We start from the raw sequence: 23,775 nt of genomic DNA, 5'->3' as shown, positions 1-23,775 counted from the left end.
TGGTAGTCTCTCAGGTACACATGGAAAATATAGCTGAAAGGAATGCCTATTTCAGAGAAGTGAAATTAATTCCCCTGGCAAACCCAACATGAGAATGAGGGCATTTTTCATATTTATTACTGCCCATAGTATACTGAGCAAGCACTAGGCATGTGTCCACGTCCGTTCTCCTGTGATACAATAGTGTCTATAGAGAGACTATGGACAGGAGTAACTTTTCATAACTGATTTGTTTCTGTGTCATAGATTGTAAAGGAAGAGGAAAACCAATGTACTATTGAAACCAACCAATGTACTTTTAAAAAAAATCCCGCCAGGGAAATACTGGAAATCCCACCAGTACTCTGTTGCTGTCAGAGGCCAGCTTGCAGTGGTTTATATGAGCAATCTCTATATATGTCTGTCTGTGATCCTTGGAGAGGGGGGAAGAAAAGGAAGGTGAAATTAGGAAGAGCAAAAGGGGAAGAAATAAAGGCATGGCAAGATATTAGCTATTGTCCTCTGGAAATGGTGAGGTTCGCTTAAATCCCACCTAGGTCCTTGAAGTGTCTTTTTGTGTGTGATCACAATACACGGCTGAGGTTTTCTCTTGTGAATTGCTGCTGACTACTTTGGCCCTTCACAGAATTAATCCTTAGATAAAATTAGAAGCTGGCACCATTTTTCAGCCTGTGCCTCTAAAAATACGTTGCATTGATCCTCTCTCCATACTTTGGCACGCATGGGAGCAGAAAAAGTGTGGGAAGCTATCGAAACTAAGGCATAACAACATGTTCTGAAGTTGGACTTCTTCCGTGTTGATCAGCTGTGCAGCTCTTAAGGAGGCCTGGGAACAAAATGGATTTGGAATAGGAGTTTTGTGTGGCTCAATGTGCAAAAGCAGCTCCACAGACATTATTTGTCCTTCAGAAATGGAAACCATATGTACATCAGTTATCTGAGAAATCTGCTGGCTTTTGTCTGGCATTTGCATTTTCTTATTGCTGTGGTGAATTCAGAAAGTTGCAAACAGCCCCTATGCTCATAGGGATGAAGAGCCAATTTGCAGGCGTTCTCAGCTCTGCTCAATTTTGCAATGCAAGGGAGAAGGCAGAAAAAAATGCTTATTAATTGAATCCTAATCTTCCATTGCTTTACCTATCATGCACTTTGTCTAAGACAACTACATAGCTCATCTAAAGGCTTGAAAATTGAAACTCCTAGCAAGAAGGATGCCTTTGATGTCATTCCCATAAAAATCGTTGCTTGCTGCCTTTGAAGGGAAGAAGGCATCTGTAAATGCTGTTTATTTGAAACCTTGTGGAGTAACATCTAGGACCTGGATCATGACTAGATGATCACTGCAAAAACAGCTGTTCCCCCTCCCACCACTTGTGCCCAATGCTGTTTGTTACTAACCCTCTGCCCGGCTTTGGCATTCCCCTGCCATAGCAACAGAATGATTTGTCTGAGCACTCTTCTTGTGATTCAGTGCGAAGTCCAAAAAAATGGTTCAAACATTTTTTTGTGGTGCCTGACCTACTGCTTAAGCAGATGAGGTTCATTTGCACAGCCTACAGTACCTGTTCTGCTTTGAGTGTGCTAACAAGCAGCTGGTGAGGAAGAGAAGTAGGGTACAGAAGGGTTTTTTGAATAATTATCTGAACACAGTCCATTGATAAATCATTTAATTGTTAGGCAAGAGACTTCTGGATCCATCTGTGGTAGCGGAAGATGCTTTTACATTCTGTTTCTCATTGCTACCCTCTTACCATATTGGTCTGTTGAAAGAGCACTCATGCAGGCATGCTCCTGGAGTTTTAAGCAAAATTAGCCAAATTGCACTAGTTGCAACACTTTAAACTTCAGCTGGACTGATGTTAAAACTTGCATGAACTCTGCACAGACCAGTGAGGTTAAGAGTTATTTCCTGGATGAGCCAAATTAAGAACAGGCTTAAGAGTTGGTGCAAGTGCAAGTTTGCACCAGTGGTGGTGTACCAATACAACTCTCTTCATGATATTCTGCTTTTATTTGTAGTAATTGAAACACATTCCTGATAAACAAAAACTTAAGTTGTAAGTTTAAACTGAGTGTCCATATATTCTTTTGTTCCCATATATTCTTTTGTTTTGTGGGGAACGAAATCAGTTAGTACTAAACTAAATCAGTAAGTACCACTTGATAACTAATAAGCTAATGGAATTTAACTACTGTGTTTATTTGCTTTTAAATAGGGTTTCTAGTTGGAGTGATCAAATAACAAGACAAAGGTAGAAAATACTTATTCAACCTTACTGTTACTTTTTGTAACTATTTGATAAATTATCAAATACCACAAAAATAGCTGTTGATGGAATTATTTTATTAAGACCAGTTAATTAACATTTTAATTAAATGTTATTTATGTAGCCCTGATTCCTGGATCTTTTCTGTTGTCCCTGGTTCGCTTTCTTCTTTTTATCTTTTTCTTTCCTACAGGAGAATATAACATATACCTCTGCATCATTTTCATTTCCTTTCTCTTTTCACCTCCTATCTCTTTCCTTTTCTCCCCACTTTTCATCACCTCCACCCCTGCATCTTCTGTTTCTCCTTTCTTTTGCCACTTCTAGATTCTGTCTGTGTACTGAACTTCCCTTTTCAAATTCATCTTATCAGTGTCTCTCTGTCTGCCTCACATGACCATCACTCACCCACTCAAACCAGAGCATCTGTGGAGTCTTCGAAACATTCAGGTACTTAAAACCTAGAGAGCTGCTTTATCGGCATGAATATAAGGCAGGAAAAAAAAATATCCATGAAGCATATATTAGAATAGCTCCTGGTCTGGCTTTGCAACCTGTTTTGCATCAGCTCTGCACGCTCCCTGACAGTGCATTGTCTGCTTGCCAGACTTCTCTCTGTTCAAGCATTGTATGTGAAGCTTCTTCTTACGTGGGACCTGTTCCAGTCCTGACGCCTGTGCCAGCCAGCCTGCCTGACAGCTACCTGGCCTGCTGCAGGTGCTCCAGCTGCCTTTGGCCACCAGACACCATCCCTGGGGTTCTGGAAGGGGAAATGCAGTATGTCCATAATTGGAACACAGTCTTTTAAAGCAAAGACTAGCTGTCTTTTCTAAGTATTTCCTGTAAAAATAAAGAGATAAATGTCTCTGTATTTTACTTAGGCTACTATGGTAAAAATTACTGGCTTTAGATTAATCAATACAAGACAAGCAGATTTTGCTCAGCATTGATTATCATTACTGTCTACCGAGTTGCTGGAAAAGGGACAGGTGTTAAAAATCCTGCCATGCTGTTCAAGGATTTGATCTTTTTCCCCATTTAATGAGTTTGAGGATTGTGCTGCTCCTCCAAAACAAGTTCCTGTTTCAGACTTTCCCTTCTTTTGTATAGGTTATATTTTGTATAGGTCATAAAGGATTTCTGATGCAAGCTTCCTTAACTGTTTTTTTTCTATAGCTTTCCACTTACAAAAAATATAAGTTGACTTCTCTGCACAAACAACGCCTTTGATGCAGTATGTAAGCTGTTCTTTATTGCAGTCATATATTGCCATGCAAGACATAAAATAAACTAAATTGCCTTGTGTCATTCAGCTGGCTCCATAAGGCTTCTATTGCAAACTCAGGGATAGATGGATCATTTCACTTCTCTGAATAAGTTATGTAATTGGAAAAGTTAATTTCATTTCAGAATTAAAAGCTAATGAATGGCTAAAAGTTTCTTTCTATAAAATACGTGATTATTACTTAGAACAAGGCAATGCTGGTATGAATTAACAGACTATAAATAATTTGTTTAGAAATTAAATGTTACTTTAATGAAAATGTAGAAGCTTGCATTTGGCAGAATGATCTGATGCTATAGCAACAGATGACAATTACAAGCAGCTTTCAGGAGCTGCCCACATTCTTTCTCTCCCACCCCAGCCTATCCATATCCACGGTGCAAGAGTTTAATTCTGACCTCTGTTTTCTAATCTTCCTTGAAAGAAGCATACCCCCTTTCTTGCAAAGTAAGAAGCTCCAGTTCTAATCACTTGAAAGAAAACCAAAAGTAAATCCATGCGGTGGACATTCTACTTGCTTATGTACTGTAATTGGAAGATTAGTTTTGCCTCAAATTGTATTTCAGATCAGACTGACATAATACGGGAGTATATTTATGAATTATATTTTAATTTGAAATAATTGGCTCTACCAATGTTTTTTAGATTCAACTATAGATTGATGTAGTCAGTGAGTTTTTAACAAGTTAAATGCTATTTTAAAAAAAAACCAATAACACGAAATGTATTAAGTCAAATACAGCTGTCAAAACTGAAATATTCAGGTTGCAAATGAATGCATTTAGACAGCTGGAGAAACCACAGTGTTCTTGTGTTTGTACTTTACTTCCAACTTGAGGCATAAGTCTAGGAAACAGGATACCCATTTTTGTTTCTAATTTGTAGCCAACTGTTGCTTTATTTGCCCAGTGTTGAGATTTTTTTTTTTTTCTTAATGTGCTTGTAGTCTTATGTATCATGCTTCTTTTGTGGTACTTGTATACTTGTTTCTCTGATACTACAATAACAAGAAAATTGTAGCAGCACACACTGTGTTGTACCCTCTGTCTGTACTGATTCTACTGATGGAAATGCATTTCCGAGTTCTCAGCTTTTTATCATAGGTCTCAGCAGCTATTGTGACCATTCTAAATTTTCATTGTTGCTGCTGATTCTGGTGTTGCTGGATTTTGTGTTTGCTGACGTTGGTCCTGTGGAGTGGCTTCAGTTCTAACTCCAAAGAACGTGCTATATCCAACTTCTCTCTAAAAGTATAAGAACAAAAAGCATTTAACTCCTTAATAATTTAAGGACAAGTCTACTGGAACCATGAAGTGTGTTGTGTATGTTTTAACTTGTTAAAGAAGCAATAATTGGAGTCTTGAAAGAATCAACTGAAATCTAACATTATACACTTGTGCTATGTTGTAGTGTTGTAATTTCCAGCACTATTTGCTGAATTCTTTGCATACTTTTCCTCTAATCAGCCTGTAATTACCATGTGGTATAATTAGATTAATATACTTTCATTTATTGCAGCTACACATTAGAAGAAAATTTTGTACTTCTGCCTTTATATTTGTCCTATATGAATGACTACAGAATTCATTAAAGCAGTCTCAACTTAACTTAGGTGAAGAGGAATCAATTTAATGATGCATGGAAACTTTAATTCTCTTTATAAATTTCTCTAGTGCCTTTTTTTTTTTTTCTTCTTAGACGATGAGTGCCAATGGAAGGGGCCCTTCTACTTCATCCAAGGAGCAGATCCTCAGTTTGGGCTGATGAAATCTTGGGCAGTTGGAGATACTAACAATGGAGATGATGAATGGGGAGAAGAAATCAAATTAGCAGAGCAAGCAGTGCAGGCCATTAACAAACTAAACCCTAAACCCAAGTTCTTTGTGTTGTGCGGAGACCTTATCCATGGAATGCCAGGTAAGGCAATTAAAAGTGTAGAATGGGGATTGTAATTCCATTTTCTTCATATTTCAGATTGGCAACAAAGTTAATTTAATTTCCTTGACTTCATAATGTTATTTAATTTTTATGAGGCCGCATCTGGAGTACTGTGTCCAGTTCTGGGCTCCCCTGCTCAAGAAGGACGGGGAACTGCTGGAGAGGGTACAGCAAAGGGCTGCGAAGATGATTAGGGGACTGGAACATCTTTCTTATGAGGAAAGGCTGAGGGACTTGGGTCTTTTCAGTCTGGAGAAGAGAAGACTGAGGGGGGGATCTTATTAATGCTTATAAATACTTAAGGGGTGGGTGCCCGTCTTTTCTTAGTGGTGCCCAGTGACAGGATGAGAGGTAACGGGCACAAACTTGGTCATAGGAAGCTCCATCTAAACATGAGGAGGAACTTCTTTACTTTGAGGGTGGCAGAGCACTGGAACAAGCTGCCCATAGAGGTTGTGGAGTCTCCTTCTCTGGAGATATTCAAAACTCGCCTGCATGCATTCCTGTGCAGTCTGCTCTAGGTGAACCTGCTCTGGTGTGGGGGGTTGGACTAGATGATCTCCAGAGGTCCCTTCCAAACCCCATCATTCTGTGATGCTATGATTTTATAGGATTTGGTATGCTACTGTTTTGGTGTTTGGGAAAAACTTATGGTTTTTAGATGATTCTTGAGGTGTTGTTCTGATTTCTTCATCTGACTTCCTGTATCATTCATTTTAGGGGCGTACTTTTGTTAGTTAGTTGCTTTTTTTTCAGTGGGCCTGAGGAAATTTTCTTTGAAATAAAAGTCCTAAGAAGACACATTAAAATACTTTCTTCTAAACAAATTGCTTTGAGAAGACAAATAGGGACTCAAGCCTTTGGGGAAAAACACCACCAAGAAAAGAAAAAAAATAGCTATGGCTTTCTGAGTGCCTAAAGTGTGTGAAGCTCAGAGAATATCCTGGCTTTCTAATGCTTAGTAAATTCAACTGCTTCAATATTTAAATTCTTAAAATGCTAAAAGTCAGCAAATTCAAGTTTTAGCGTTCTGTCCTGTTGCTGTGGGACTCGGAGATCTGTGTGTTTCTGTATACAGTCAGAGGAAGAACAACAGACCATCTAGAAAGGTGGGTTACAAAGTTTGACAGTTATAACTTTAAGACAGACTGGTAATATTTTCTGCTTTGAGATGATAAATCCCCTTCTTGGAAGTGAATGAAAAAGTGATGTTACCAGTTGACAAGTGGTCTCAAAGCAGATCTAAGCACAGTGTCTTACATTTCTTAGCCTTGGTAAAAAGCAGAGCTGCAGACATCCTTAGCTATGTAGCTGAAGGCACAACAATCCACCAAGTGAGCTTGCAAATACAGTCCTCTGTGCTTTATGCTACGCTCTGCTTTGCACTCCACTTGCATCTGAGGTGGTGCTTCCCAGCTCTTGTTTGCACAGGAAGGTTTTGAGCATGTTAGAGACCTTTCACTAATTCCTTCAGTGTCCACAAAGTGGATTTTAAAACCTTAGCTGCCAAATTGACAAGTCAAATTGATTTATAGGCTACAAACTTTCTTTTGACCAGAACACGATTTTAGTGATAAGAGTGGGAAAGCGTAAAAACCAACAGATGTAAGCTTGATAGAATCTACTGTGTAAAACCTCAGTGGCTTGATCATAATGTGAAGTCTGCCATTATGCAGTTGTTTTATTGGTTCATGTTTTTCCATTAATTTTGGAAGTGCAGGTTTGACCCAGAATCATAAAATCATCTCTTCCTAAGAATCATCTGGCCTTCCTATAGCAGAGTTTTAATAAGCATTTTGATTAAAGCTTTTAATTTGTGTAAGTATTCCAAATATGTTATCTTCAGTGTCCCTTGTAAGACAAAGAAAATTCAGGACAAATAACAGGTGTTCTACATCATATTGAAAAGGATCGTTCACTCACAAATTTAAATAATTCAAGAAGCTAACTTAATTTCAGTTTACCTGGATATTTCTCAAAGGCTCACAAAACAATGCAGAGTTCTGAGTACTTTTGTCTGTATTGACTTGACGCAACGTTTTTCTAAGGCTTTTCTGTTGATAGAGAGTAAGTGCCAACTACAGAAAGCCAGCGGTCTTCTGACTTCTACTGGGTGCTGAATGGCTAGATACAATAAATAAGTCTTGCATGTGGCAGGGTTTATGGGTTTTTTTCTAGTAATGGATCTCTGTAGTCATTATTATCACTTTTACCAGTGTATGTCTCAGACTTCTGTAATATTTTAAATACAAACCTGTCAGGGTTTTGCAAAACATTATCATATATTCATTTTGCTAACGCACATGTAAAATGAATTAATTGTACTGCTGAGATCACTTACATTGTGTAATGTATGTGCTGTGCATTGTATAAATATTTGAAGCTGCCTAGTGCAGTTTCCAAGAAATTGCAAGAAAGAGCAGTTCATTACACCAGGATCTTAAGGGTCTTTTCCAGCCTAAATAATTCTATGATTACCTCATTTGAGCCACCATATCTTAATTCATCTAATAATTTCTTGTTGATTGAAATTATGTTCTTTAATATTTTGTAAGCCTGTGTTATCATGTAGTTATATAAATAGTTAAGGAAATGTACTACTAAAAGGAATTTTAGAATATTCAACTGGAACAATTACTTATTTCATTACTGCCTTTGTATTTATATAAATGGCTTGCTGTGCCGTGAGTTGGTAAACATATAAGTACTCTAAATACGTAAGTAATTTAAATCTATTTAAAAGAATTGGAAACAACACTTTAGTTTAAACTCTATGAATGTGTATTTTGGAAGCGAAATACTTGTTTTTTCAAAGGATTTTTTCCTACCTTTTCCTCTCGCTTACTTAGCTTCTGGAATAGAAACTCCTTCAAAACACAAAAAGAGTTAAAGAAACTTAAAGAAAAGATATTTTACAGCAAGACAACTCACATCCTGTTTTAAAAATATCAAGATACTTATTGACAATTTCTTTGATTTGGCTTGTTAATAGCTGTTACTGTATGAGACATTGCAAGACATTGGCATTAAGAAGCCAAGATGTTGGCCTTATAAGAACTTATTTGCTGCGTATTCTTTTATCAAAATAGAAATCCTCTGGTGTTAGAAATGAAAACTTTCCACATTCCTTGCAGTGAAAGTTTTTGGAAAAATGGAAGTCCTGCAGTCACATTCTCAAGTTTTCTGCCACATTCCATGCTAAACTCAAGGGATTGAGGTGACTTCCTTCTCACAGAGGAATGAATTCTTAAATTTCTTCTCTTACATGGGTATGTGTTTGAACCACTAGCGTATTCCTGCACCAGTTATGACTCAGATAAAAAGCAGGAGCCATTATATTCCACTGTCATATGGCACAAGTCTCTCTCTGTTTAATTCCAGTACTAATACTGTGCTTGAGTTTCATACTTCTTTACATAATCCATTTAAACAATTCTAACTTAAAGTGAAGACAAAATGAGATAAAAAGCTGTCAGTAACTGATTAAACTCTTAAAACATTTTAGAAAGAGTTCTATTTCAAAATTATAAGAGTAATATTGAAATTTGCCAGCACTTTCATTATTTGTTACAACAAAAATTTGAAATTGTAAGAAATCTTTCAGCAATACTACTATAGCCAATAGCTTTTCAGATAATTTGAACATATAAATGTTTGCAGAATTTAAAACCAGTAGTAATATTTCTTTTCCTGGAGTAATTTAAGTATTTTCACTGTTCTAGCCAAGGATGTTTAGACCCACATAATGAATGTCTGTAGTAGAATGGTACTGCAATAATTTCACACTTCTCCACTGAGGAGTCTCCAAGAATAATTGCTATGTCAATTCCCTTATGTTAGTTCAATAAAATGAAGGATTAAAAATTCATTTTTTCAGTAGGCAAAAATCAGAAATTACATGAGACAAGACATTGATTTAAGTTTAACAATTGTGAATTTGGCTTTTACATGTATCTTATTTAATGTCTCATCTTTTAAATCATTTGTGTATATCAGCTGTATTAAAACTGAAAACATCAGCGTTAATGAAAGTATATCACAGTTACTATTGCAGCATGGTTATTGAAGCTATTATCAGCTGAAATTCAGCTATATTTTATAATCCATTGGCCAATGTCTACCAAGTTCTTTGATTTATACTGCTTTATAATCAATGCCTGTCAGTAGAAAACGGGGGGGAACCCCAGATCTTCCTCTCTTCTCTTAATATGTTTTATCATGGAGTACAAAGTGTAAAGTTTATGATGACTATTTTAAAGCATGCACTGTAGCTATTTAGCTGAAGCAATGTTGAAGCCTTTTGCAAAGGAACTCCAAGAAATCTCAGAATTCCAGCAGCTAGAAGTGATGAACAGAATCCTGATCAGCTGGGAAGCAATCAGGAGCAGCACTTGGAATCCATTACAGATCTCATTAGAGCAAAGAAGTAATCAGTGTCAGTATCTTGGTATTTAGCTGCTGATTAAAAGTAGTTTGTACTCTGAATTTTATTTTCAGAAGTTTTTCTTGATTACATAATCAAGAATAGGATATCTATTCCTGGTAACACTAACACTGTGGTACATAATCAAGAATTTTAAGCAATACCTTATAGTGCAACTGTGTTACTGAAGATAATTTCTATAAACTTGATACTTACACCTAGATACACCATGATAATGAAAGACTTAATGCACACAAATTTCTTCAGAAGTTAGTGTACCATAACACAGTATGGCAAAAATGGTAATATGCAAAATGCAAAATACTGTTAATTGGATAATGTGTTTGTTGCACTGCATTTTTCTAAAACTCTGGAAATTTATTTCTAAAAGTGTTTTTTTCTCATACCAAGTTGGAACCTTCTGTTTTGTTTTATTACAACTTCCCATATTGTTCCATTAACCAATACTCATTGAACCCAACAGTCCAGCCACTTTGTCACCTATCTAGTTCTCCACTCATCTAGACTGCAACATCCTAACTCCACAACCTTTTGATGATTATAGAGAGGTGCCTCACTGTGACATCAGCCAGCTCTCAGTACTCTTGGATGCATCCCATCAGATCACATGGACTTGCTTGGTTGAAATTTTTCAGATGATTGGCTGAATCCTGTTCCACTGCCAATATTTCCTCTGTTCCTTTAACTCTGGGAGAACATTTCAGTGAAGACAGGCAAAAGCAGCACTGAGTACCTGTCACTTGCCAATGCCTCACTCAGCAGTGGGCCTGTATTTTCTTTGTTGATTATTTTATTGCTAAAGTAGAAGCTTTTGCTGCCTATCATGCCCCGTGCTAGTTTCAGCCCTCAGTAAACTTTGGTTTTCCCAAAACCAGCCCTGCATGCCCAGGTATTTTTTCAGTATTCTTCCTTTCAAGTCTATCTCTGCTTCCATCTCCCTTTTACATCCTTTTTCTATTGGTACTCAGGTGCGAGACCCCCATGTAGCCAAGTCATTCTCCTGATAGTCTACTTCTTCCCTGCCACCCCCCCCACACCCCCCCCAGTATCACAAAGAACTATTCTTGTGTTAGGAGGAGCTTTTCTCTGAAGATACGTCAACTCTCTCAAACTCCTTTGCCTTTCAGAGCTGCCTCCCGCAGGATCCTATATACCAGTTCCCTGAATAAGCCAGTCTGCTGTCCTGAGGCCCCAGATCTACTATCTGCTTTTCTTACTCCCCTCAGGAAAATTGAACTCCACTCTGGTGGCTGCTGCTGCCAAGGATTAACACATCCCCTAGCACTTCTATGTCTGTGAGTAGCAGGGCTAGGAGAGTGGGCCCTGGTTGGCCCAACTGTGTCAAGAGGTTGTTCCAGACTCCCTCCTGGATTGCTGTCAGCAGATGTCAGGGAGGTTTGTCTCCCATAAGAGCCAGGGTCTGTGATCTGGAGACTTTCAAGTTGCTTATAGAAGACTTAATCCACTTCTTTGCCCCTGTTGGGTGGTCTGTAGCAAAACCCCAGTCTTAGTGGCTGACCTCTTCTCTGATCCTGATTCACAAGCTCAACAAAACTGGTGTCTGTTCCATAGTACAGCTCCCTCCATACATTGAGAGCAAACTCCCTTGCCTTCTTTCTTGCCTGTCTTTCCTGTTTCAGTTTAACATGATGCATTGTGCTTCCTTCTTCATCCCATACCTTGAGTGTAGATTGGTGTCCAGGAAATAGCTTTTGCATTTCAACATCTTTCATTACAACAGCAAAGAATTCAGCTGTTGCAGCCAAGGTCACCCTGCTGAATCCATAGAGAAACACTGACTTGTGAAGCTGAGAATCTAGCAGCTATTTTTATGTGGCTGAGTTCCTTTGGAGGAAATTGTTTAAACTGTGTTTTTTTTAATGATACTACTGCTGTCAGTAACTTGATAGACATCAGTTCTAGCCAGCAAAGTCCTTTATGTGATGTAGCTTTAGACCAGGTGGTTAATTATTTTTCATTAATTGCTCTGCTTACATGGGTGAAAGAACAAGACAGCAAGTCTCCTGCAAACTTTACTTAGCTCTGACTGTAATAAAACGTAGCTGTTTAGACAAGTCTTGTTTCATTTAGTCTCTAATAACGTCTATAATCAAAAAAACTGATAGAACTTGATTAAGCTTGATCTGTTAGCAGTGTGATAATGGATCAGTAAGCAAGTAATGTTTATGCTTGCAATTTTAGATTCATTTGTGTGTATGTGTTAATTAGAAGAAATCAAAATCACTAGAATTGAGTATTACGGTACTTGAAGTACACTGTGAATACTTGTACTAATTTCTTTAGTTAAGTAAAGACATGATCTCTAATATATACATTTCCTGCCCAGGTCATTCAGTGCTATATAATCTGACATCAGCCTTTTCAGTCAATTAAGTCCAAGTAGTGAATTTTTTCTTCTTTTTTTCCCTCTACCTTTTTTTAATATTATTATATTGTTTAACTAAAGGCTTTCAAAGTGTTATTTATAACACATTTCTGAAAAATTTAATTCTGGTGAAGGAACCTTTAGCTCTGCTAAGGTGAGTGGAAACAGCACCCAACAGGTCAGAGCCATGAATGTTGTGCTGTACTTCAGAATTTCTTTGTTTTGCTGAGAGGTGGGGAGGAGGAAGATGCCCGCATTACTTGCATCTGCTATTTGAAAGGTCTTTGCTCTGAAAGATCCACCTTTTTTTAATATCCATTTGCAAAGAACAAATCAATCTAGACAGGTGTGTAAGTGATGGCAGGAGACTAAACCTTTGTAATAAACTGAATTCCAATATAAGAATTCTGTTGTCTGCTCTTCTGATACGCCTAGTGAATTAATTATGATGGTATTACTTCCTTTTTAATTAATATGCCTGATACTTTAATTTCTCTCATTAGCTTCAGAAGCAATTGTCCATCCTGCTTTATAGTTTGATGACAACAAGATAAGCAGTTGTGCCTATTCATGCTTTCTTATTCATTCCCAAGGTCTAGTGTTGTGGCGCTTCTTTTTGCATAAATTTTTATTCATTTTATAGCTGATAAAAATATTTCAGTGGTCTTACTCATTTCAGACACTTTCAGTAATTTTTTTTTTTTTAAACGTACCATTCTTAGCTCTTGAACTACTTGTGCTGCATTTCCCCTCCTCTAAGGCAGAGGCTGTGGGGAGGGAGGGAAGCTGCAAGGAGTTGTTTTCCTGTTTGCTGGAGTTAGAGCTGCTTTGCGCCATTTTGGACCTCAGCAGTGGCAAATTGGTACGCCTGGTTCCAGGGGGTTGTTGCACTGAAAAGAACAAACTTCATTTAATGCGTTCTGTGTAACTGATATACAGTGTTCTTATAGTGGCTTTTCCTTCTGTCCCAGAATATTGGGAATACTTGCAGTCTTTCTGTGATACTCAGTGTTATTTCAGGTGGTTGCAATGCTGTAATAAAGGGGTCTGTGAGGAAGGACAGTAGCTTTGTAGAATGTATATGATTGCAATATGAGTTTTGTATCCAGGCTAAAGACAAGGTCTCATTAACTTCTTGTATTCTATTATTAAAAATGTTCCCTTAACATTAGACAGGTTTGCCACATATGTTTAATAGTTGTCTGCCTGGTAGAATAAGAATTGTCATTGTTTTCATGTGCCAATATATGTATTTTTGCATGTGTTCTTCTATTCACATACATGCAGAAATAAATTTCAAATCTTTAAGTATTATGAATATGGTACACTGCAGTAAAAATGGCCTAAGTTGATTTATATATTTTTTTCAGACACAAACTACACCTTAATGAACAGAAGGTGGTTGGAGAGAATTAAACTGAAGCTGTTGAGTTTAAACAAAGCTGTCCTAGTCTGCATGGTACAGCAGAAGAAAACTTAAGGGATTGTTACCAACCATCACATTGCATGGAAACGTGCAGGAGGATGTTACGAACTAGTCCAGGATCAAAAACTTAACTGTGCTCTTCAACAAAAAAAATTGTGCAATGTTTAGAATTATTTGTCTACAGAGCCTATTACTGGGTAGACCCAGCTTAATTTTGTCCAACTTTTTGGACAGTTGGATAGTTTTTGTTTAACCCACCAATGTCAACCAAAGCCTGGATGGTTCTCTATGGTAGGGTAACAACATGGAGTTGGTCAGAACATCGGTACCTTAAAGCCTGATAAAATGTACATGCTTTTATAAATGTCTCTTTTGTAAATGGAAAAAGTTAAAACATCTGATTAAGTGTTTCAATCAGCTTTACAGAGCTGCAGTCATATTTGATAATGTTTTCTTACTGCTTCTTGGTGTGCTTGCTGTCTGTGTCTCTCACTTGCTCTGTTGGGCCATAGTTGGATTGTAAGATCTTCCAGGATTGTGTCTGTTACATATTCTCATGTTTTTACTGTGCCATCTAATGCATGTTTCAGGTTTTGAGCATAACAATAACTGCCAGAAGAACTTCCAGACAGAAAGTAGGGGCACACCTATGGAGCTGGATGGGGTTAGGCTGCAGCTAAAGGAGATTGTTGGAGACTGAATGTCTAAATTGCAGTTGAGGCAGCTACTTTTTTTTTTCCGTATCTGTTTGTAAAATTTAAACATGCTAAAAAGAATAGCAGTGTAGCAACAACTGCTGTTTAATCCAACAGAGGCAACATGTTGCTGAGGCAACATAGAAGATACATAATCTTGTATTTGTAATATATCTTTGGGGACTCAACAGGAGGGAAGAACTGTCTGCTGATTTTGATGGATAAAATTAATTGTGACGTGCACTGATCTTCTGCAGAAAGATGGTACCTATAGGTACAGTTTCCCATAGTCTGTTCCATAGGTGTATTACAGCCAGTTACAGGTGTAAACCGGCTGGTATCAATGTAAAACCCATGGCAAACCCCTAATCCTTTGAGGAGCTGGAAAAAGACTGCTTTAAGCATAATGGGGTTAAAAGGCAGCCAAGTAGCAGGGCAGGGCACCTGCTGCAGCTGGTGCCCTTGAGCACCATGCCATCTGTAGTGGTGAAAAAGTACGGACTACCTACAAAGTCCGGTACCCTGTAAAAAGACAAGATCATGAATTTGGGAGGGAATTGTCACTGTCACAGAACCACTGTGCGATTGCTGGAGATGCAAGCACACTGCCTGCTTCAGCGTCCCTCCCTATTTCTCTCTCCCTGTGCCTGCTCTCCCTCTCTGCTTCAAGCATCCTGGGCCCCTGCCTGCCCAGCTGGGATATGTAGCTGTCCTGATCTCTGCCTGCTATTTCCAGGGACCCTGACAGCTCTGGGACCTTATCACCTGCCAGCCAACTCCCCGTGACTGCATACAGTGCTCCGTTTGTGTGTGCATCTCTGGTGCATGTCTTTTCCCCCACAAATTCTGCACGTTTCGCTAACACTCTTAACTCCTCCATAAAGCCTCAATAAAGCATATCAGCTCAATTCAACTAATTACAATTTTGGGCACCACTATGTGCTTTATGTGAAAAGCAAAACTGCTGGCTACGTGTCTCCTCAAAATTATGTACCTTATCCTGTCTTCCATGCAAACAGTGTTTTTTAATATAATAATATAGGTGATCATATGCACCAAGATTTTTAAAAGCAGGTGGCAAATATTGGGATTTTGAGTTCATATTTAGGCAGCAATTAAGGGACATGATTTTCAAATCAGCATTTCTCTGTTTAACTTCTGCTTGACAATTTGATCATCAGGATACAAGACGAGCTGGGCATACTGGCATATACAATCAGTACCTCTTATAAGCTCTGACACGTACACTGTGGAGAGTCAAGTTATTTACGTTCAGAATAGACAGCTTCACAGTTGAGGAACATCAGAGCTGATGGTTCTGGTGTCCAGATAGCGGGATGGCTTCATTTCTGTTTATAATCACTGTAGCGTTTGAAGGCATCCTTTCTCCTGAGAGAATTACTAACTGGATTATCTTGAGCCTCTTCCCCATGCCCAAATTTGATGCGCAACTGCCACAGCCCAGAATATTTCTGTCTCTTGTTTCTGTTAAATATTGAGTGCATTAATATGACTTCCTCCAAAAGTGTAGTTTTTATAGATACTAAATCTTAAAGCATAGGCTGCAGCATATCATTTACAAACAGCTGCCTTACAGGGTAACTAAGAAAACTCTTTACCTTGTTCAGTTTTCTAAATCAAGGGGAAAGACGTACCATAGCAAATGCTCCTAGTCAAAGTGTTACTGTTTAAAACCTGCTGTGAATGTTCTAAATTCTCTTACTTAAACAGTCTTGGGCTTGACCAGGAAAGGTCAGTGAATACTTGGTTTCAGTAAGAGCTGAAGTTGGTACCTCCCAGAAGGTCCTACCTGTCTTTCAGTTTTGGATCCACTAAAAAGGGATGTTGAGGTAATACTGAGTTTTACAACTCTTACTATACTTTGTAAAGTCCACAGTAATTTGTATGTGTATGTTCTTTCTTCTTAGGAAATATTTCACAGATGTTTAATGTACAAACTTGTAAATTTGCAATTATTTTGCAGTCGATACAGCCTGGTGTCCTTTCTAGGCGGCACACTGCTGTACTTGTACTGTATTACATCAGATATGAACTAGCTTGTTCACGTTTCAATAACTGAGGAGTTGGGGGATTTGGAGATTTGCGGCTGTGGGTTTTGTGCACAAGATGTGATATGGATGTAATGCTGAAATCTGCATGCAAATGCACAAGCTGCCATTTATACATTTGTGAACTGAATAAATTACAGAGAAATGTCAGGTCCCATACAAGTTCTTAATGTTATATACAGCGAATTAGTAAGACGTTCTACAAAGGAAAAAAATGCCTGATAATGCTTGCTATCTTTCTTAAAAAGTGATTTTACCACAGTAAATCCGGCTGTGAACTGCTTTTATTATTGCTCTTAAACTACCGTTAAATAATCCATTTTGCTAAAACAAAGGAACATTAATTTAAAAAAAAAAACTTGCCAGATAAAATTAAGCTGCTCTCCTAGTCCTTAAAGGAAGAGAGATTTTGTAAAGTTGTAATTTTAACTCAAAGTATAATAATTCTTTAAAAAATTCCCTTTCTTATGTAGAGGGCAAGAGCATGAATGCTGATGTTTGATTTGTCTATATAACAAGCATATGAGCAAGTTAAAAAATGGTGTCTTAAAATATGGGTCCAGCTTTAAAAATGACTAGAGCATGTCACCTTTACTGTATTTGCTCTTTTTTGCCATTTGAACTGGCTGCTTGGCTTACTAACAAAAGCAAGTTTGTGTGTTTTTTTCAACTCCCATCAGCCTGGCACAGCTGGGGAGGAGGCAGCTGTATTCTACTGTCACATGCAGTTTCAGCAAAATTGTCAGCTAAATCCCAATTCCTGAACGTTTGTCAGTGGAGATTTATAATAGAGCACGAAGTAGAAAAGGCACAGATTGACTTTTTAAGTGCAAGGTAGAAGCAGTGGCTTTGAAATGTTTATACTGAATCAGGCTACAGGTAAAAATTGTATTTGTTGACTACAAGGTAATTTGTTTATATAAATATGTCCCTGACTCATCAATGAGGCTTTTTTTTGGTACTATCACCTGAAATAACATGAGCAGTGTTTAAGTTTGACCTAATTTCCTGACAATGAGGTAGCTTAATCTAAATAAACTTGCTGCATCCATTTCTTTTGCTGTTGCAACCTATCAAAAACTTTGATATGCGGTAGGATGGAGCCCAAACCAAAAGGGTTCTTGACTATTTTTTTCTCCAAACTCTTACGCTAATGTTAATTAGTAATGTATAAGAATTTGGGTAAGTAGCACATTATTTGTCAAACATCTAATAATTCCTATTTCAAGAAATGTCACTATGGTTGCATAAATTAACATTTTATAGTAATTATCTTATTCTAGTAAAACCTAACCTTCAAAGCCTCCAAACCGCTTAGTGTGAAATTTAATTTGTTCTAATCAGCCCAAGAGTAGGGAAGCATCAGAGATTCCCCATGCGTGTTTGACAATACAGTGCAGTCTCATATTGCAAAGAAACCATTGGGCCATCAGAAGCAAATATTTAATCTTCAGCAAGTATATACTTATTTGTATTTTAGACCATAATCTCTAGTCAAGTCCACAGTTAAACTTAGAAATCCTGTTGACAATAACTCTTGATATATTAAAATCTTTGAGATGTAGTTAATTATACGATTGTCTCAAATCATACACTTTTGTGATACAAGTATCAGTACAAGTACTAGATTTTTTATATATATAAATATATTTGGAAGCATAGTTAGATTTTTCTCCATGTTCTAGTAAAAACTTAATCTCTTAAAGTCCAGTTTTAATTTATTTTCTTGCTTCTTTCTCAGCCCAGAAAGGTTTTGTTTAGCTTATCATATTCTCAGCTTTAGCAATTCAACTCCTATCTATGAACATTTGAAAATGTATACATGGAGTGGACATCCACAGTGAGTTATTTAGTAAATATATCTCTGTGTTAGAATCTTTGTTGCCTCCTTTGTTTTCTTGGAATTGGATTTGCTATTTGTAAAGAGTAACTTACCCAAAGTCAGTGCTTTGGATTATGCAGGTATGGTCAGATGAGTTGATTAGAAGTGTCTTTCTAGTTTCAAAGTGTTTGCTTTTTAAAAGGCACATTTCCAGGCTTTTCCATCCCCCTGAATTGTAAAGGATTTTCTTCCTCTTCCTTGGAAGTCAGTGGCAGAAGATCTAGGCCACATAATTTTGACTCAGTTAATCCAGCTGAACCAAGTCTTTTCCAAACTGCCAACTCTTACGTAGTCAATGGAGGGTAACATGGTTTTAATGTGTAGGAATTGGGCTAGAGCATCCAGTTCCTGTGGAAGTGGGTTGTCTGAACCATTGACTCTGGCTGATATTATCTGCCTTTTCATTCTGCACTTGTTCTGATGGCAAAGATGTCTTTGTAAGGGTAGGCAATGCCTTAGACATCAGGAAAAGTACATGTCTTTTTAAGTAATTGTACCTACTTATTGCAAGCGTTTCTCAGTTTAACAGGAGGACAATTTCATAGGATTTAAGGGACTAGTGTTTCAAAGAGTTGTTAGTTGTGCTGTAACTACTTAATATGAAACTTTATATATGAAGGCCTCAAAAAGCTCTAAAATTCTCATGGGTAGTTCTTCGAAGAAAGTGTGAAAGATTAAAATCTTGCTCTGTCTCTTAAAAACGAACAGTTACTGGAAACAAGACTTTCAGCTTGTTTTTAGTAAGTTTGTTGTTGTAACTCCTGTAACACTGTGGTATTTTTTCCTGCTTGTGATGATTTCATCAGAAGAACAGACCCAAAGACAGTGATGGCCTATGATTGATGTGACAGCTCTGCGTAGCTAGGAGATGAGTAAGGATAAGAAGAGCAGAGTTGTGCTTAAGTGAAGCATAATACTTATTGTCACAGCAGAAGGTAGAACAGTAAATGCCACGAATTAGGTTGTTAAGTGGGCACCTGTGTGGCTGGCACTCAGAAAAATGTCAGCGTTTGCAGTCATTGTAGTTACTGTCATGCACTGAAACTCTAGAAGCAGGTGATCCCCTAATAGGCTTCCTCGTTCACTTTTGGGGTTTTGTCATTGCTTTAATGTAAGAATTGTTAATTATTAGCTAAAACTGGAGTTAAATTTTCTCCTTGTTTCAATGCCCAAAGTTATAAAATAGATTTAATTTGTGTTTTCATGCAGGGAAATTCTTTATTGTGATCACTTTTTGGGTCTCAGAACAGATTATTACTTGTTTCTAATGTACTGAAAAAACCAGTCGCTTACAGCTGTAGACAAATGAGTATTTCAGTTCCTGCTTTTCAGTGGAACTAATGAGATGAGGTTCTTCATAAGTTAGACTGAGTAGTCAGTTTGTCCAGTAGTGAACATAGTCATATTTACATTATTTTTAACTGTGTAATAATTTTCTGGCACATCATAAAATTGTTTTCAGGCTATTTGAATATTAGAAATAACTGTGTCTAAAGAAGAGAGAGGAGACATTTTAGCTATTACAGCACAGACAAAGCCAGAAAAACCTATTTCGGAACATGACCATACTGGGTTTATTAAAATGGATCAGCTTATTCTTGCATATAATAATTTGGAATGACACAGTATATTGCACGACTTCACTATGGCAGATGCTAGAGGGTAAACTTTCCGTTTAAAACAAGAAACAATTAAGAGTACAGACTAACAAGAGCACTAACAAGACTGAACTGGGTGGCCTGATTGATCTTTTCTTTCTACACCAGTGCCCTGTCCATTATCACATTTTTGTAGCATCTGAGGAAAAATGAATGTGAAGTGGCAAGCAAGGTGGTTTTTTCTAGCTGTTCATGGACAATGAGAGAATCATTGCTTTTATGGGGTGGTAACATGTAAACAAATGACAAGAGGGTAGGAGTTCAGCCATGACAGTAAAAAGGAGTCGCCCTATTGATGAGATGGGGAAGGTTAGGAAAGAAGGCAGCATGGCAAGGAATGGTGTCAGAGCTTTGGGGTGGGAAAGCTCTGCCTGCATCACTGCTGTGAGGGGATGCTGGGTTGCATTTGCAAAGATCAGAGAAAACTGTGTATCAGTATTTGAGATGTGACAAGATTAGAGCTCAGTTAAACCTTTATTTATGGTAGCGCATAAAAATTAGATGTGGTAAAGATGTAATTGCAGAAGGAGCCTGTAAGATACAGTCTGATCTTGATGATACTGTTGGTTTTGGGCCTGTGCTGTCTTCCAAGTGACAGGCGCAGTGATGGGGCTGTCACTGGGTAGGGGGTCAGATGAGAGATGCTGAGAGGGATGATGGAGGATCTTAATTGTAGCCCTGTTAAGCTGGAGCCATCAGCCAGGTACCCAAAACAACAGCAGAGGTGAAAGGCAATCCTGTTTGAACAGGAGGAGACTGCTTTCCCACAGAGGGATAGAGGTAGCAGTTAGATTTGTTTCAGTGGCGATACTTAACAAAAGGAGCGTGTTGTGAATATAGCCTTGGACTCCCCTGTTCTCTTCTCTAGAGACTTAGGGAATACTACTAGGAAAAGTCCTCTAAATGGCATGCGAAAGGAGTAGAGCAACTGCAGACAGTCGTGAAAACAAAAAAAAGAAAAAAAGGACAAACATCTCAAGAACAGGAAAGTACCCAAAATAATTAGACTTTTTGATTAAAGAAATTGTGATGCACTGTAAGGCCCAGGAAAATACTCAAATCTGTGTTTTGTTTGTTTATAACAACCATGTAATTGCTTCCAACAACAATTACCTGTCTTTCGATGTCAAAGTAATTCTTCTGATATCATAAATTACAGAAGGAATGGGCCCAATATTTTTATAAATTCCATTTTAATTGGCAGTGTTTTGACTTTTTTATTTTGCTTTTATCAGATTTAGTTACTATTTCTATTTGATATTTTGTATAGTATTTTAATGTACAATTTAGCTCTTACCTGTTCTTTGATAATCAGTCTCTTGGGTTAAATGTTAGGCAAGATTGCAGTTGTCACATCAGGGTTTTTCAAGAGTGTTGCTTGCATAAAAACTCAAACAATTTTCTTTTTAACGTTCTTCTTTTTCAAACTGAAAATTTGTGCTTTCCTTTAAAAATGATGTGTTTGCAACTCCTCTAAGTTTGGGACACTTCTAAAATACACTGAAATATTGAGACAGAGTAATTTAGAAATCCAGGAAGTGATTGTGCTACATTTTTACATGTTGTTAAACTGTCTGAAGACATCTTGGGTACCTTCATCCTAAAAGTGCCTGTGCTGGTGCTCAGCCTAAGCCGAGTGAAGATGTTGCAGCGACAGAGACCACCGTAACTTACTGCAAAGCATCACTGGGGATGTCTTGACTTCTTTAAGCAATGCAGGAAAGAACACTGGAAGTGTTTAGGCAAATAGTGATATAACATACAACAGAAAGATGTACTGCAACAGAGACGTTGACGTTGCACCTTTATGCGCCTGTTCACGACTCAGCTTTCAAAAATGATAGACTGGGAAGCTGTGGAAAATTGTAGGCAACTAGCAACTACACTAGCAACAGTTCTCACTTTCAAGTTTTTCATAAAAGCCAAACTGCCCTTTATGGGCTATTTATTTGTGAAGTCATTTATCTCAGGGCAAGACTGTATTTACAGAACCTAACATAAAGACATCATATTGTAGCCTAGGATTTAAAAAATGTCACTGCACATGATGCCAGGATAAACAGAACAGAAATTAATTTCAGTTATATCTACCCTGACACTTCCCAAATTATTTTACAATGCCTTTTGGCATGATATTCTTTTCCTATTCACCTACAACAAACCTCTATCTAAGCTAAAGAAATACATGTCATCATATAAAAATGTTCTTCATAATAATTGAAATAATGAAATATTATAGCTAGCTTTGTGCCTGGTAGAGATTAAAAGGGATATTTTTTATTCTATAGCAGTGACCACTGTAGTTTTCTAGTGGCTTCCTTCTTTTCTTTATCACTTCTTTATCTTCTTTACCTATTACTTACCTCAGTTGTAAATTTAGAGGGAGGTGCCTTCAGGGGCGCACCGCATAGTGGTGTGTCTCATTGTCGCACAAATAGTGTGTGCTACTGTAGCACAGCTCACGGTTAGTATGTCCATCCTAGCCCTTCCTCTCCAGCGTTACACCCAAAGACTACAGACACATTACTCTGCCTTTTCCCACCTTTATCTCACTGGGTTTTTTTTGGTTTGAAGTTGTTTTGACCTTCTACCAAGAAAAGGTCAAGCCAAGATACAATTGTCCTGAAATAATGTTTACTTAGTATGATTTCCTAGACTCTTTGAGCAAAGACCTTGTTTTCCATTTTGAGCAATCTGTTTTCTGCAATAAAACACTGAATATGTCTCTCTGTTGCTATAGAAATAATATTGCATTAAATGAAGCAACCAGTGCCCTGCTGTCGACAAATCTAATCTAAGTGTTAGTCTCTAGAGCTTGAATTTCACCACTGGGAAGAGGTATACATAATTCTACAAATTATTTCTGTAACTTATGTATAAATGTCTTTATACTCTGAAACTGTTAGCTAAATTTCCCAAAGTGATAGCATGGAGATTAACATGGTGTAACGTGTTTACATGTATCTTACAAGAGCCCTCCCCCTCGCCTTTTCCCCGCCCCCCCTCCCCTGTATAGTTTCATATTTATAGCTTGAAATTTCCAGCTCTTTGTATAGGAAGGTGGGGAATGGCAGGAAAAGCAGCTTTCTCAGCCAGGTTCCCTACCCCATGGACAACAGAGTGTGCCAGGTTTATTTAAATTTTTGTTTCTGTTTTTTAAAATCCAGCTCCTCCAAGTAACGTGAGATGTCATTTGCCCTGTTTTTTCTAGGATTAATAAGGTTATTTTCCATAACTGGAAGGACAGTCTAAACTGACCAAGGTTCTGGTACATCAATATACACCACAAACTGATCTGCTGTCCACTTACTTTCTAGACCACACTGGGTATCATATGCCCAGTATTTCTCAAGTTACTCAAAGATCTTCTTACAGTAACTCTCTACCCTGTACAGCAGTTAAAAGCAACAGAGTTGTGGATTTTTACTTTATGCACCACATTTCAAATCTCACATCTGTCTTTACATTTAGACATAATATGAGTATGTTTTTTTCCCCAGTATTTTTCTGTAGCTGTAGAATTCTAGTAACAGCAATAAAGTGGTACTTAAGCCTGTATCTATAGGGTATGGAAAAGGAATTTAAATCTTCGCTAATAATAGTTACTAAGGGTCAGTGTTTGTCAACATACTGGTAGTATTTTGGAGAAAAAAAATCTTTTATCTCATAGTTAAATTACAGGAGCCTCTCTAATACATTCCTATGTATAATATATGTGTAGTTAC

General features: G+C 37.6%; 1 protein-coding gene across 1 annotated transcript in view; it reads left to right on the top strand.

Moving 5' to 3' along the window:
* Nucleotides 1-23,775, top strand: part of CPPED1 (calcineurin like phosphoesterase domain containing 1) — a 49,297-nt gene that overhangs the window by 4,894 nt on the left and 20,628 nt on the right. Inside the window, exon 2 of the mRNA XM_059826365.1 lies at nt 5,251-5,469. Within this exon, the coding sequence (XP_059682348.1) occupies nt 5,251-5,469 (219 nt within the window). The remainder of the gene's footprint in view (nt 1-5,250; nt 5,470-23,775) is intronic.

This window comes from Gavia stellata, chromosome 18 (assembly GCF_030936135.1).
Source record: "Gavia stellata isolate bGavSte3 chromosome 18, bGavSte3.hap2, whole genome shotgun sequence".
Lineage (NCBI taxonomy): Eukaryota > Metazoa > Chordata > Aves > Gaviiformes > Gaviidae > Gavia > Gavia stellata.
This window is presented reverse-complemented; position numbering and strand designations above follow the sequence as displayed.